The sequence below is a fragment of the Sciurus vulgaris genome (assembly GCF_902686455.1).
Source record: "Sciurus vulgaris genome assembly, chromosome: 9".
In the NCBI taxonomy this organism is placed as follows: Eukaryota; Metazoa; Chordata; class Mammalia; order Rodentia; family Sciuridae; genus Sciurus; species Sciurus vulgaris.
The window spans coordinates 104,123,187-104,137,402 of record NC_136469.1 but is presented as its reverse complement, the minus strand read 5'-3'; the positions used below and the strand labels follow the sequence as shown (position 1 = coordinate 104,137,402).

At 36.1% G+C, this 14,216-nt stretch overlaps 1 protein-coding gene and 1 pseudogene across 6 annotated transcripts in view; both read right to left on the bottom strand.

Moving 5' to 3' along the window:
• LOC306669896 (DGAT1/2-independent enzyme synthesizing storage lipids-like) overlaps positions 1–14,216 on the bottom strand; it is a 497,646-nt pseudogene that overhangs the window by 71,773 nt on the left and 411,657 nt on the right. The gene's annotated exons all lie outside the window — the stretch shown is intronic.
• Positions 1–14,216, bottom strand: part of SCFD2 (sec1 family domain containing 2) — a 398,565-nt gene that overhangs the window by 232,206 nt on the left and 152,143 nt on the right. For all 5 annotated transcript variants that reach the window (XM_079154037.1, XM_079154038.1, XM_079154040.1 and 2 more), the window contains one exon: positions 6,313–6,562. In XM_079154037.1, the coding sequence (XP_079010163.1) occupies positions 6,313–6,562 (250 nt within the window). The remainder of the gene's footprint in view (positions 1–6,312; positions 6,563–14,216) is intronic.

Below are 14,216 nucleotides of genomic sequence, written 5' to 3'. Positions count from 1 at the left end.
AGGATAAACTTCTGAAATCTTGAAAATTGTGTTGTAGTGATAGTACCTGTAGGGGCAGAAATATGTAGAAATGCATATTCTGAAATTTGATGAATGACGGAGGGAAAATTGTGAGAGGAAGGAAAAATACAGAGGTGATAGTAAAGGACAATTACAAGAAGAAATTCTTATTAACTCCTCATTTATAATTCTCTGTTTGGAAGTACTTCATAATTTATTAAGAAGTCTAACTTTCTATAAGACGATGAAAAAATACCTGGTCCAGTGTGAAAACTGTTTTGTTTGAAAGCATACCTCCTCCAACATAATAAACAGAATGTCAATGCCCTGTGCTAACGGAGATGAAGGCTTTTATAATCAAATAGCAGTCATAAATAGCAATAAAGGTTTTATAGGGCCTAAGTTTACCTGAATTTTTCAAAAACAAAAGATGCACTGTCATAAGCAAATGATTGCAAATAGGCTTTTACTGTTCACTGAAGAATGTGGCTTTGTTTTTCATGGATAAGAGCATATATGTGTTTTCCACTGAAAAGTAGACCTGAAAATGTCATGAGCTTCCTTCCACAACCCAAAGAAAAACTGACCCTTGACTCCTTTCTCATTCACAGCTTATGAGAAGACTCCTTTGTGAGATTTCCACTAGGGCATGCAAGAGAACCCCAGCTGAAGCTCACTGAACTATGCCTAGCTTAAGTGTCCTTAAGAACAGTATCTTCTCTCTACTGATGGGCACCTAGGTTGTTTCTCCATCTTGGCTGCTGTCCATAAAGCTGCAATGAACACTAGAGAGCCACGACTTTGAGGCAATGGAATATTATTCAGTCTTAAAAATGAAATCCAGCAACGGTAACAACATGGATGAATCTGCAGATATTTATTACTAAATAAAATAAACCAGTCATAAAAGGACAAATACTGCAGGATTCCACTTACATGAGGTATCTAAAATGGGCAAATGTGTACAATGAAAGAGTGGAATGATGATTGCCAGCGATTTGGAAGGGAGTTAAGTGGAGATATATCAATGGGCATAAAGTGTCCATTACACAAGATAGACATATTCTAGAGATCTGTTGAATAATAGTGTGCCTATGGTTAACAGTATCAGACTATAACTTGAAAATTTGTTAAGAGGGTAGATCTCATATGTGTTCTTACCACAATGAAATAATTTTTTAAAAGAAAAGTGCTTTCTAAACTGAACTCACCTTCCTCATTTGTTAATATGTAGTTGATTTAAAATAAGGCAATGAAAGGAAACAATCAAGAACATGAACAAAGAGCCTATAGAATGGGAGAAAATCTTTGCACCTGCACCTCAGATAGAGCATTAATCTCCATGATATATAAAGAACTCAAAAAACTAACACACACACACACACACACACACAAAAAAAAAAAACCCAGTGTATAAGTGGGAAAAGGAATTGAACAGGCACTTGACAGAAGGAGAAATATTATCAGTCAACAAATATATGAAAAAATGTTCAACTCGCAGCAATTAGAGAAATGCAAATTAACACTACACTGAGATTCCATCTTATTCCATTCAAAATGGCAATTACCAAGAATACAAGTAACAATAAACATTAGCTAAGATGTGGGGGAAAAGGTACGTTCATACATTGCTGGTGGGACTGAAAATTTGTGAAACCATTCTGGAAAGCAGTATGGAGATTCCTCAGAAAACTTTGAATGAAACTACCAACTGACCCAGTTATTCCACTCCTCCATATATACCCAAAGGACTTAAAATCAGCATACTATAGTGATGCAGGCTCATCCATGTTTACCACAGCTCAATTCACAATAGCTAAACTATGGAACCAACCTAGACGCCCTTCAACAGATGAATAAAGAAAATGTGATGCACGCACACACGCACACACACCATGGAATATTATTCCGCTTTAAAGAAGAATAAAATTATGGAATATAGTGGTAAATGGATGGAACTAGAGACTATCATGTTAAGTGAAATAAACCAATCCCAAAAACCAAAGGCCAAATGTTTTCTCTGAAATACAGATGCTAATTTACAATAAGGGAGGAAAAAGGGAAGAATAGAAGTTCTATTGATCAGACAAAGGGGAATGAAGGGAAGAGAATAGGAAAGTCAGTAGAATGATCATATATGAATACACGACCCATGTAATTCCACATCATGTACAAACTCAAGAACAGGAAGTTATACTCCATGTATGTATAATATGTCAAAATATTCTGTCACATATATCTAAAGAGAATAAAAAATAAATAAAACAAGGCAATGGACAAGTGAGATAGAACAGAGAAGAAAAACTTTAATAAACAAAATGCTTTGAAGTCAAAAATTTTGAAGCCTTTTAAATGACTTTTAGAAATCATGGTCAAGCATAAACATAATTTATACATTTTATGCAAATCACTGAGGAGTTTTTTTATTATTCCAATTAAGAGTATCAGGAGTCCCCCATGTCATTATTTTATGGCAAAATTCTGGGTATAATAAAGCAAAGGAAACATAATTACAGATGTATCTAGAAAATATTATCTTCACAGAACTACACTGAACCACACCCTCAAGCCCCCTTTCCTTTGCTTTCTCATGGAACTATAGCACATCATTTCATCCATCTGGGATTTTTTAGATTTCTAGTAAGTTCTGAGCTAGAGATTCAGTTACAGATTCAAACATCATTCCTCTTTAATCAATATTAGAGCAGGGTCTCCAACATAAAAGTTGTGAACTTCAAGCCCACAAGTTGAACCCTATTCAGCCTCAGTGCACTCAAGCATCTTCATCGTCTGTGCACACCCCCAGGCGAAAGGTGTGAGATACTATCAGAATAATAATCATCTACTTACAACCCCACATGGGCCCCAAATTAGTTCACACGCATATCATCATTTTACTTTCTGTAAAATTGCAAGCAGTCAATAGGCACCTATGTTTAGTGTCAAGTTCAAGATGAGTGATTTGCCCACAAACATGCAACACAGCTAGAAAACAGCAGAGCCTGGACTTTCAATCAAAGATCCAAATCCTACATTTTTTTCTGATAGATCTCCCTGTATGATGACATTCCAAAGCCCATACAGACCTTTAAAAATAGCATTTGATTTCATTCTCTGAAGTTCAAATGTTTTTCCTTTGTTTTCTCTTGTGACAGCCCTGCAAACATTAACGTATACAGAAACTGATACTCTCTTTGAACTTGGCAGAACTGAGAAAGCATAACATTAATCAGCATATTTAGGCTGTACCACTTTTCTTTTTACAGCTCCCTACTCCCAACCTCCCGAGAGCTAATCCTTGCTGTTTTGTGTGAGTAGGAAAAAAATAAAAAGGGTTTTGACCACCACTTTACAAATATCCCCAAAAGTAGCTATTATAAAGAGAACAGATTAAAAAGAAAATAGTGTGCTGCCGTTGATCGACATGCTATAGTTTTGGTTTTGCCATTCATAATTTCTTATTGTCCTTTCCACCCAAAGAAAGAAAAGAGCAAAATGGAAGAAACTGTCAAAAATAAATTACATAATGATCAGGAAAAAAAAAAAAGGAACTATGAATTTTAAACATAGGACAATTATTGTCAAGAGAGCTTGAAATCAACAGAATTTAAATTTTCTATTTCTGTTTCAAAAAATTAGACAATCAATAGATTTCAATGGCTTGAAATACTATTTCAATTTCTTTTTTACAATGCAGACATGAAGAGGATTCATGTATGAAAATAAGAAGGTATGGAAAACATCTACAAGTACCTAATATAGATAGATAAAAAAGCACAGGCAATCTCCAAAATGTGAATCAGAATATTAATTCTCTGTTCAGATACTAAGAATCTGATGGAACAGTTGAGCAAACATGGCATAGAACAACATATGTACCCAACCATGAGTTACAGAATGTGGTAACTTCAATGGTTACAATGATCTTATTCTTACAAAGCTCACTTGGGTTCATGCTTAAACACCCGGGCTTCATATCCAGCATACCTGGGTTCAAATCCTAGTTCTATCAGTTAGCAGCCGAATGATGACAACATGCTTGAGTTTTTAGTACAGAAAAAGTTACTTTCTTGATCCTATCAACAGTCAAGAGGTAAAACTGGAACATCACATAAAAAGGAGAGTACTTGTATTGATTGTTTTCAAAAATTATTTTTAACAAAATTTTCATCAACCACAAAATATGCACAAAGCATAAAATAAATTCTGCCACTAATAGCAAGAAAGTCAAGAATATACACTGGAATAACAAGCTCAACATTGTAGGCAAGTTCCTCATAAAAGCCAGGTTAACCTACCTAGTTTCAGGACATGCTGAGCACATTTGGAGGGTAATTCAATTCTTCCAATACATATTGAGATATTCCTGCTATTTTACAAAACTGAACCACCTGATACTATGCTATTACTTTTTATCATGAGACGTAGCTTACACATTCTCCTTATCCATCTTAACTGTAAATATAAACCCTTCTTTTTAGAACATAAGGCTTCCCAACATATTTAGTAAGAGGAATATCCACATTGGCCATATAAAAGTCTGTCTTCAGAAATAAAGTCCTGTTGGTGTTCACAGAGGCTGATAAACATGTATATGTGTGTACACATATGCATGCATGCATTAGAGTGGTCAGTTCACTTGTGCTTAAGTAACACAACTTCTCCACCCTGTTTAAACTGTACACCCAAATTTAATCTAGGCAAAAATGTATATTTAATATTATAAAATATCTCTAAAATTTAAGGATATTAAAATTTACACAAATTCTTGTTTTTTAATCTTCAACTCTGAGCTTACAAAAATTTTCCTAACATAAACATGAATGCACAGAAGTGTTTTAAAAGCAAGAAAATGCAATATCCTGAGCAACCATAAATAAAGAAACTAATAACAAATGTACTGTTGGGTCAATGAACACCTTGAATGAATACTCTTACAGCATGACTTTAGTTCCAAAAATAACATAGTAACATACAAACGTTATAAAAATCTATCCAAATGACTTCAGTTCAACCATACTATCCTTGTTGTCTGTTTCTGAAATTATGCTCTTAAGAATAACTTCCATTTACATTCACCTAGTATTCAAATTTACTTTAAATTAAAGCTCTAAGTACTGTATGAGCCATATTAAATCTTCCTAAGTTAATATTCATTTATAGCCAAACAAACACATGTAATCACATATAATGCTGTACTTAATGAAATGGAAACAAATTCCACAAGTTCTGCTTAAGTAGATTTGAAGCTGGCCAACAGTCCCTATACTAAGCAAGGAAATGTTTCATTTCTGTGGAAACTTTTCCATCTCATCAGGGTTTCACTTTCCATAACCAACCACAGGAAAGGTTAGCAGTGGGCACAGAATAAAGCACATATGCAAGGGACACCAAGGTTTCCACCACAGTCTGCTTCTGAGAAGTCTGGAAGCTCTCCCAGGGAGGCCCAACAGAGGACAAGGCGAAGGCTGGAGGATGTTCCATCTGCCTCAGGTGAGCCTTCCTGAATGGAGGGTCAGCATACACCTGAACACACACACACACACACACACACACACACACACACACACACACACACAAAGGGAAATGTGCTATGTTTTTAAAGTACTTATGTTTTACATGTAAGTTTTAATAACTTCTTATTCCCGGACTTGGGCTCAATCCATAGGAATGGAAATATGTTTTATACAAAATATAAATTACTATATTAAATTTGACACAACATAACACAAATGGATGTTTTTATGAGTTGTATAATAGGTCTTGTTGAAAGTAAAAACAGATTTTATGATATCTCATTATATATTTCTCCAAAACTGGCATAAACATCTTACTGGAATGTTAAGGCATCATTTTGGATAATACCAATTAATTCAAATTGAAATGAAATATGAAAAGGCAAAATATAAGACTACTCATAAAAATGGCAATTTTCAATTCTGTAACACTGTGTAACATCTTTAAAAAACAGTGTCAAGTTTGAAATGACAATCTCAAGGAGAACATGCGATAGAAACCCTGTGTATAAAATGTGCTACATTTTCCTTTTTCCTTAAAGACAACAGTATCCTCATAAGGAATATGAAATCTGACATGCATTTAGAAAGAAAGCCATTTCCCTACCACAAATGGAAAAGAAAAACACCACAGTGAAAACCTGACCTTATAGGTGGCTAGCATTCATCAGGCCTCAAGCGATTCTGAATGATGCCAATGGAGATGCTTAAATCCTCTTCTTGAAGTAGCCTTCACTTTTAAATCTGTTTTCTGTATCACTCGTGTTTATGTTTAAAAACCTTGTCAAACACTCACCTGTGATTTTTTGAAGCAAAGGTGACAACTCGGACTCCTCACAAAAGACCTGAGCCAATGCTTTCTTCACTTTTTCTTCAGCATCTCCCAGGTCTTTGTCCACAACAAATTCTCCAGTGACAGAATAAATATATATAAGGAGGATCAGCAGCTCCTCAGGGTTATAGTCATCATTGGTCCTCTGGGTTGAAGGCTTAATCATGGGCAGCAGCTGACTTAATACAGTAGATATTGATGATTCCCCAATGCTCTGAAATAGAAAGTGATAATAGAAAAATATATCAATCTCATACAAAGATACAATTTATGCATCACTTTAGTCCAAAATTAGCTTGCAAACAAGTCTATGATACTCACTGACCACATTATTTTTTATTTCTGTTTATTCGTCCTGGAGAGAATATTCCAAGAAGTTTGGTATAAGAGTTTTTGTTTTATGAGAACTAGTTTGTAAAATGGCTGGCTACTATTGCTTAAACAAATAGGAGTCCACTAATATTTAAAATAACATGTTAAGTACTTAGACACTTGAAATTTTAAATAATAATAATATATTGTAAAATCATGTGATTTGTTAAAAAATTAACAAATACGGCAGATCTATATACCCAAATGAATGCTGACCCTCCTTCGAAGAATCACCTTTTTATTCTTCTTAATATTCTCTGTGTTGGCAAATGTTGTTCAGAATATTTACAACAACAAAGTCATTTTCTGCTAAATCTTATTAATAGAATAAAGGAGCAAACTGGGTAATGTCACTTAAGGCTCTAGATTTATTTGAGTGAAGGTGAAGGTAGTACACATTAAAATTTTTTAAAAAATATTTTATCTCTCCATCAACTATTTGAGTGATTATTTTAGCAGAGAATTTTCAAATTCTTTGCATGTGATTATAGCATTGCATTACTAGAGTAACTACATAACTCCCAAGCAACTAAACTCATTTCTAACATAAATTTTTGGTGAAAAGACAAATTCTCATTTTAAACAGCATAATTAAACATGAATAGACAAATTCTCATCTTAATGTAATTTAATAATTTAATAATAATTTAATTTCACTTATAAAATAGCCCCATAAAATGAAGTTCCACTATTGTATTTACATTATCAAACGGGCCAAATTATCACAACTTGCAACTTACATTATCCTTTCGCAAGTTAAAAAAGCTAAAGAAGTAAAATACATAGTGCAGGAGCCAACGGTAAGGGACGTCAGGGGTGAGCGTGGGTCATGTTCAAGTGTCCGTCACGTTCATGCGTGCGTCACGTTCATGCGTGCATCACGTTCATGCGTGCGTCATGTTCATGCGTGCGTCATGTTCATGCGTGCATGTATATGCAACCACAAAATAGTGGCATAGATCCAGCCTTGTGAAGAAGAGAGCACGAGGATGGGGAAAGACCTGCAGAAACTCTCAAGAGAACGTTAACAGCAAACAGCTGAATGTTGTCCATACTGGAATGAGCACCCAAATGAGCTTTTCTATTCATTTCTACACCTGGACAAATCTGGATAGATCATGTTGAGGTCAAGGTTGACAATTATATTTTGTATACACGCACACAACACACAGAGAAAAACAGCTGTTGCCATTTATTTCCACTAAAAGTCTTGGATGTTCATGGTGTACCGCACAAAAATAAAATGCTATGTCTTTGGACTGGATAAGGTAAAAATGGAAAAGAACAGAGATTTTACTGGCACTTGGTGACAGGAATGATTTACCAAGTATAAACAAATACACTCCTCACAAGTAACAGGGCCGAAAGGCTTGGAGGCATTCTAAGACTGTCCCATAGCGCGGAGTATCTAGAGAGGAAACCTCAGAGGTTCTTTCTTTGCTTTACTAGCTGCCAAAAGTAATTTAAACAAAAGGAGCCATATGGTTGGCCTGTTCAAAGAGGGCCATGGAGGCTGACACTTGCATTTTTGCTTTTCACTCTGTTACCAACTCCTTGGATGTCGATGGGCAATTTCCTTCATTGCCTTATGTCCAATTTCTAAATATCAGATAAATACCTAAAGTATGTAACCTATAAGAGCCCTATGGTTCTCTCCCCAGAGGAGAAAGTTTTTCTAAAAGACCATTATAAAAAGTAAATCAAGATAAGATAATCATAATCATCTGCAAATTTTCACACACTAACATCTGACCTTCTGGACTTCATTTTCAAGTCATTGGCCTATGATAGGTGCCAGAGAATAGAATCACCCATTAGTGACACTCTAGTAGACTTATATTGTACACACCAATTTCAAAATTACATTTGAAATCTGCTTAATGCAACCCCAGAAACCAAAAATTAAGTTGAACACAAAGCCAAGACTACAAACCAGGTACAAAGAGGTATGAAGTATGGTAGGAAAAAAAAAAAAAAAAAAAAGATTCCATTTCAGAAAGCCAGATTCCAATCCTGATTGTTTCATTAACTAGTTCCTTAACCTCTTAGGATCTCTTCATCTCTAAAATGGCATGATCTGACTAGAGAATAGTAGAGCGATGAATGACATTTTGCCCAGGCCTTCATTTTCATTTTCTTCTCTCCTGCTCCTTTTTCACTTTACCATTGGTAGTACACGGCAGCAATTTGTACTTTTACTGTTCACTACTCAGCAAAATTTAAATGCTCAACAAAGAAAAGTTTTATCATAGATGCAGATGAACAAATTCAGAAACAGTTATTGGTACATGTGTAACATGGATTGGCATATATACATGTGTTTCCTAATTTTGTCCACTGAGATGATCTGAAAGTCATGGAACCTCAGTAGCAAAGAGCACATCTGGTAGTCAGACTTTGATTTCTAATATCATTCTCCAAGAAAAGAAACAAATGATCTCCAGAAAAATGACTGATTCCAGAGATGAGGCAGGGAAAATATGAGATGAACCAACTTTAGAGCCAGAAGTCAAGGAAGTGCTCTAAAAACAAAAGAAAAGAACCAAAACCTGTCAAAAAGACACAGGAACCAACTAAAAGACTTCCCAGTGACCAAAGGTGGGAAGATTTGAACATTTAATAAATGAAGTAGGGCTGGGGTTGTAGCTCAGTGGTAGAGCACTTGCCTAGCATGTGTGAGGCACTGGGTTCAATTCTTGGCACCACATATAAATAAGTAAAATAAAGGTCCATTAACAACTAAAATATATTTTAAAAAATAAATGAAGTAGTATTTGTGTATAACCTAAAGTATACAGTAGACATTCATCAATCCATATGGATATAAATAATTGAATTAGTAAGTATAAATGTAGAGAAGAGACAAGCCTTCAAGAACACGAAATTACTTATGTAGGTACTCTCCCCCTCAGGAAGCAGGGCTTATTTCTCCCCATCAACTGTATATGTACTTAGTCACTTGCTTCTAAATAAGAGAGTAGAGAAATGACAAAAGCAAAGTAACTTGACCTTATCTAGGAGAACAAGGTTAACATAACCAGTGATGTCATATTACCATCCCTAACAATGGACTTCACTTTTGTAATATTCTTTCCCCAGACCCATAACCCCAGTCCAACCACGACAAAAACAACAGACAAATCCCAACTGAGTACACTGTATAAAATGCCTGACTACACTCCTCAAAATTGTCAAGATCATGAAAAATAAGGATCAGCTGAAAAACTGTCACACAGCAGATGAGACTAAGCAACCATAACTACTAGATTTAATGTAGTATACTAGATAGGATACTAGATCACCGATAAAAGGAGTTCAGGGAAAAATTAATGAAATCTGAAAAATTTCGAGTTTATAGTTGATATTAATGTAACCATATGTTGGTTCCATAGTTTTAATAAATATACCACAGCAATAGATTTGCTTCATCAGGTTGTTCTGAAGGTGTAATGATAAAAGCATGCAGTACAGTGCCTGGCACAAAGCCTCTTAGAAATATAAACTACGATTACTATGCATACCACCACCTGCTGCCCATGGGCTCCTTTCTTACCCAGCTGACCTGGTCAAGATGGTTGATGAAGGAGCAGCACACCTTCTAGGAATAGAAAGTTGTCTCAAAGGAGGGAAAGACAGCCTACAAATACTGGGTTTGAAACCACAACTTGGAACTGAACTGGAGCCCTTAGTTAAAGGTCAAAGGAAATACAAACATTATTAAATACCACCACTGAAACAGAGAAGCACAACAAACCATGACCAAAATGGGGGGAAAATGGCTTCTTTGTAAAGTACCTGGGATGAAGTTTCTCAGTCACTTTTATATAAATGGGCTTCCCAGGAGTAGGGAACTAGAGCTGAGTCTAGAGTGACAAAACCTTTTGTTTATCTGCAGTCTGGGGTTCCTGTTATTCTTGAATCAGTCCCCAATACCTCCACACAAAAGCCCTCTGTAAAATGTGTGTTGTTTTTAGAAAAGCTGACTTTTTGGTTGAATTAAAACACCTCTGAGAAGTCAAGAGTCAGTCTCTGTTCTGGCATGAACAGCATACGCCATATAACTGCAGGGCAGGCCAGGCCAGGCTGGCCCCACACCTGCTTCTCTGAGGCCAGAACTGGAGACAGTCAGTGAAGCTCCAAGCCACTCCAAGCCACAGTTACAGAACCTATCTTAGAAATACCTCCAAGCCATGGTGTCCCAGGTATGTGGGATGTTGCCAAAAAAGTACCCAAGACCTTTCTGCCCCAAAACATCACTTGCCTCAAAACTTGTCACAAGGCTTGAAACTCCTATAACTAAAACCAGTTTCTTTCTTTGGGCAATGGTCTTATTTTACACACTCCAGCAAAATGCTAAACTGTAAATTAGTATGTGCAAGATAATTTTGGATGTACTCATACATCAACAAATACTTCAATACATATATATTGTGCACACAGTATGTTCCAGAGCCTGTGCTATGCTCTGGTAATACAGGAACAAAGCAAGACACAAGATTTAAGGAGCTCACTGGAGCGTGGTGGTAGGAATCAACTGCTGTGACAGTACTAGAAATAAGTTATTTAACAAAGGTGTGCATTTAGTTTAGAAACACACCTAAACCCTGGAAAAGGTACACCTCAGCCAAGTCTTAAGATAGCATCTAATATTAGGGAAGATCAAGGCTCTAAGAAATGAGCAGTGGAATGGAATCCTCCCTTCATTCCTTTGACAAATATTCAATATGCAGTTACTAAAACTGTATAATAATTATGGTCCTCCAAAGAAGCCCATGCCCCAGGCCCTAAAATCTGTGAATATGTTACTCAATATGGCAAAAGGGACTTTGCAGATGTGATTAGAGTTACAGATCTTGAGATTGGGAGATAAACCTGTATCATGCAAGTGGGCCCAAACTAATCACATCAATTTTTTTTTAAATTGTAAACAAATGGGATACATGTTGTTTCTCTGTTTGTACATGGCGTAAAGGCATACCATTTGTGTAATCATAAATTTACATAGGGTAATGTTGTTTGATTCATTCTGTTATTTTTTCCCCTTCCCCCCCTCCCACCCCTCTTTTCCCTCTATACAGTCCTTCCTTCCTCCAGTCTTGCCCCTCTCCCTAACCCTAACTCTAACCCTAACACTAACCCTTCCCACCTGCCATTATGTGTCATCATCCACTTATCAGTGAGATCATTCATCCTTTGGTTTTTGAGATTGGCTTATCTCACTTAGCATGATATTTTCCATTTCATCCATTTGCCTGCAAATGCCATAATTTTATCATTCTCTATGGCTGAGTAATATTCCATGGTATATATATACCACAGTTTCTTTATCCATTCATCAATTGAAGGACATCTAGGTTGGTTCCACAATCTGGCTATTGTGAATTGAGCAGCAATGAACATTGATGTGGCTGTATCTCTGTAGTGTGCTGATTTTAAGTCCTTTGGGTATAGGCCGAGGAGTGGGATAGCTGGGTCAAATGGTGGGTCCATTCCAAGTTTTCAAAGGAATCTCCACACTGCTTTCCAGAATGGCTGCACTGATTTGCAGCCCCACCAGCAATGTATGAGTGTACCTTTCTCCCCACATCCTCAACAACAGGTCCTGTTGTTGCTTGTATTCTTGATAATCACCATTCTAATTGGGGTGAAATGGAATCTTAAGGTGGTTTTGATTTGCATTTCTCTTATTACTAGAGATGTTGAACATTTTTCCATATTTTGTTGATTGCTTGTAGATCTTCTTCTGTGAAGTGTCCGATCATTTCCTTAGCCCATTTGTCAATTGGATTATTTGCATTCTTGGTGTAGAGTTTTTTCAGTTCTTTATAGATTCTGGAGATTAGTGCTCTATCTGAAGTATGATTGGCAAAGATTTTCTCCCACTCTGCAGGCTCTTTCTTCGCATTGCTGATAGTTTCCTTTGCTGAGAGAAAGCTTTTTAGTTTGAATCTATTCCAGTTATTGATTCTTGCTTTTAATTCTTGTGCTATGGGAGTCCTGTTGAGGAAGTCTGGTCCTAAGTCGAAATGTTGAAGATCTACAACTACTTTTTCTTCTATAATCTGCAGGGTCTCTGGTCTGATTCCGAGGTCCTTAATCCATTTTGAGTTTAGTGTTGTACATGGTGAGAGATATGGGTTTAGTTTCATTCTGTTGCATATGAATTTCCAATTCTCCCAGCACCATTTGTTGAAGAGGCTATCTTTTCTCCAATGCACATTTTTGGCACCTTTGTCTGGTATGAGAAAATTGTATTTTTTGGGTTTGTGTCCGTGTCCTCTATTCTGTACCATTGATCTACCTGTCTATTTTGGTACCAATACCATGCCGTTTTTGTTACTGTTGCTTTGTAGTAGAGGTGAAGATCTGGTATTGCGATACCACCTGCTTCACTCTTCCTGCTAAGGATTGCTTTAGCTATTCTGGGCTTCTTATTCTTCCAGATGAATTTCATAATTGCTTGCTCTATTTCTGTAAGGTATGTCATTGGGATTTTAATTGGAATAGCATTGAATCTGTATAGCACTTCTGGTAGTATGGCCATTTTGACAATATTAATTCTTCCTATCCAAGAACATGGGAGATCTTTCCATCTTCTAAGGTTTTCTTTAATTTCTTTCTTTAGTGTTCTGTAGTTCTCATTGTAGAGGTCTTTCACCTCTTTTGTGAGATTGATTCCCAAGTATTTTATTTTTTTTTTTTGAGGCTATTGTAAATGGGGTAGTTTTCCTAATTATTCTTTCCAAGGATTCATCACTTATGTATAAAAATGCATTAGATTTATGTGCATTGATCTTATATCCCGCTACTTTACTGAATTCACTTATGAGTTCTAAAAGTTTTCTGGTGGAATTTCCTGGTTCCTCTAAGTAGATAATCATATCATCAGCAAATAGCGATAGTTTGAGTTCTTCGTTCTTCTTTTCATATTCGTATCCCTTTAATTTCTTTGGTCTGTCTAATTGCTCTGGCTAGAGTTTCAAGAACGATATTGAATAGAAGTGGTGAAAGAGGGCATCCCTGCTTTGTTCCCATTTTTAGGGGGAATGCTTTCAGTTTTTCACCATTTAGAATGATATTAGCCATGGGCTTAGCATAGATGGCCTTTACAATGTTAAGGAATGTTCCCACTATCCCTATTTTTTCTAGTGTTTTGAGCATGAAGGGGTGCTGTATTTTATCAAATGCTTTTTCTGCATCTATGGAAATAATCATGTGATTCTTGACTTTAAGTCTATTGATATGGTGAATTACATTTATTGATTTCCTGATGTTGAACCAACCTTGCATCCCTGGGATGAAACCCACTTGATCATGGTGCACTATCTTTTTAATATGTTTTTGTATGCGATTTGCTAAAATTTTGTTGAGAATTTTTGCGTCGATGTTCATTAAGGATATTGGTCTAAAATTTTCTTTCCTCGATGTGGCTCTGTCTGGTTTAGGTATCAGGGTAATATTGGCTTCATAGAATGAGTTTGGGAGGGTTCCCTCCT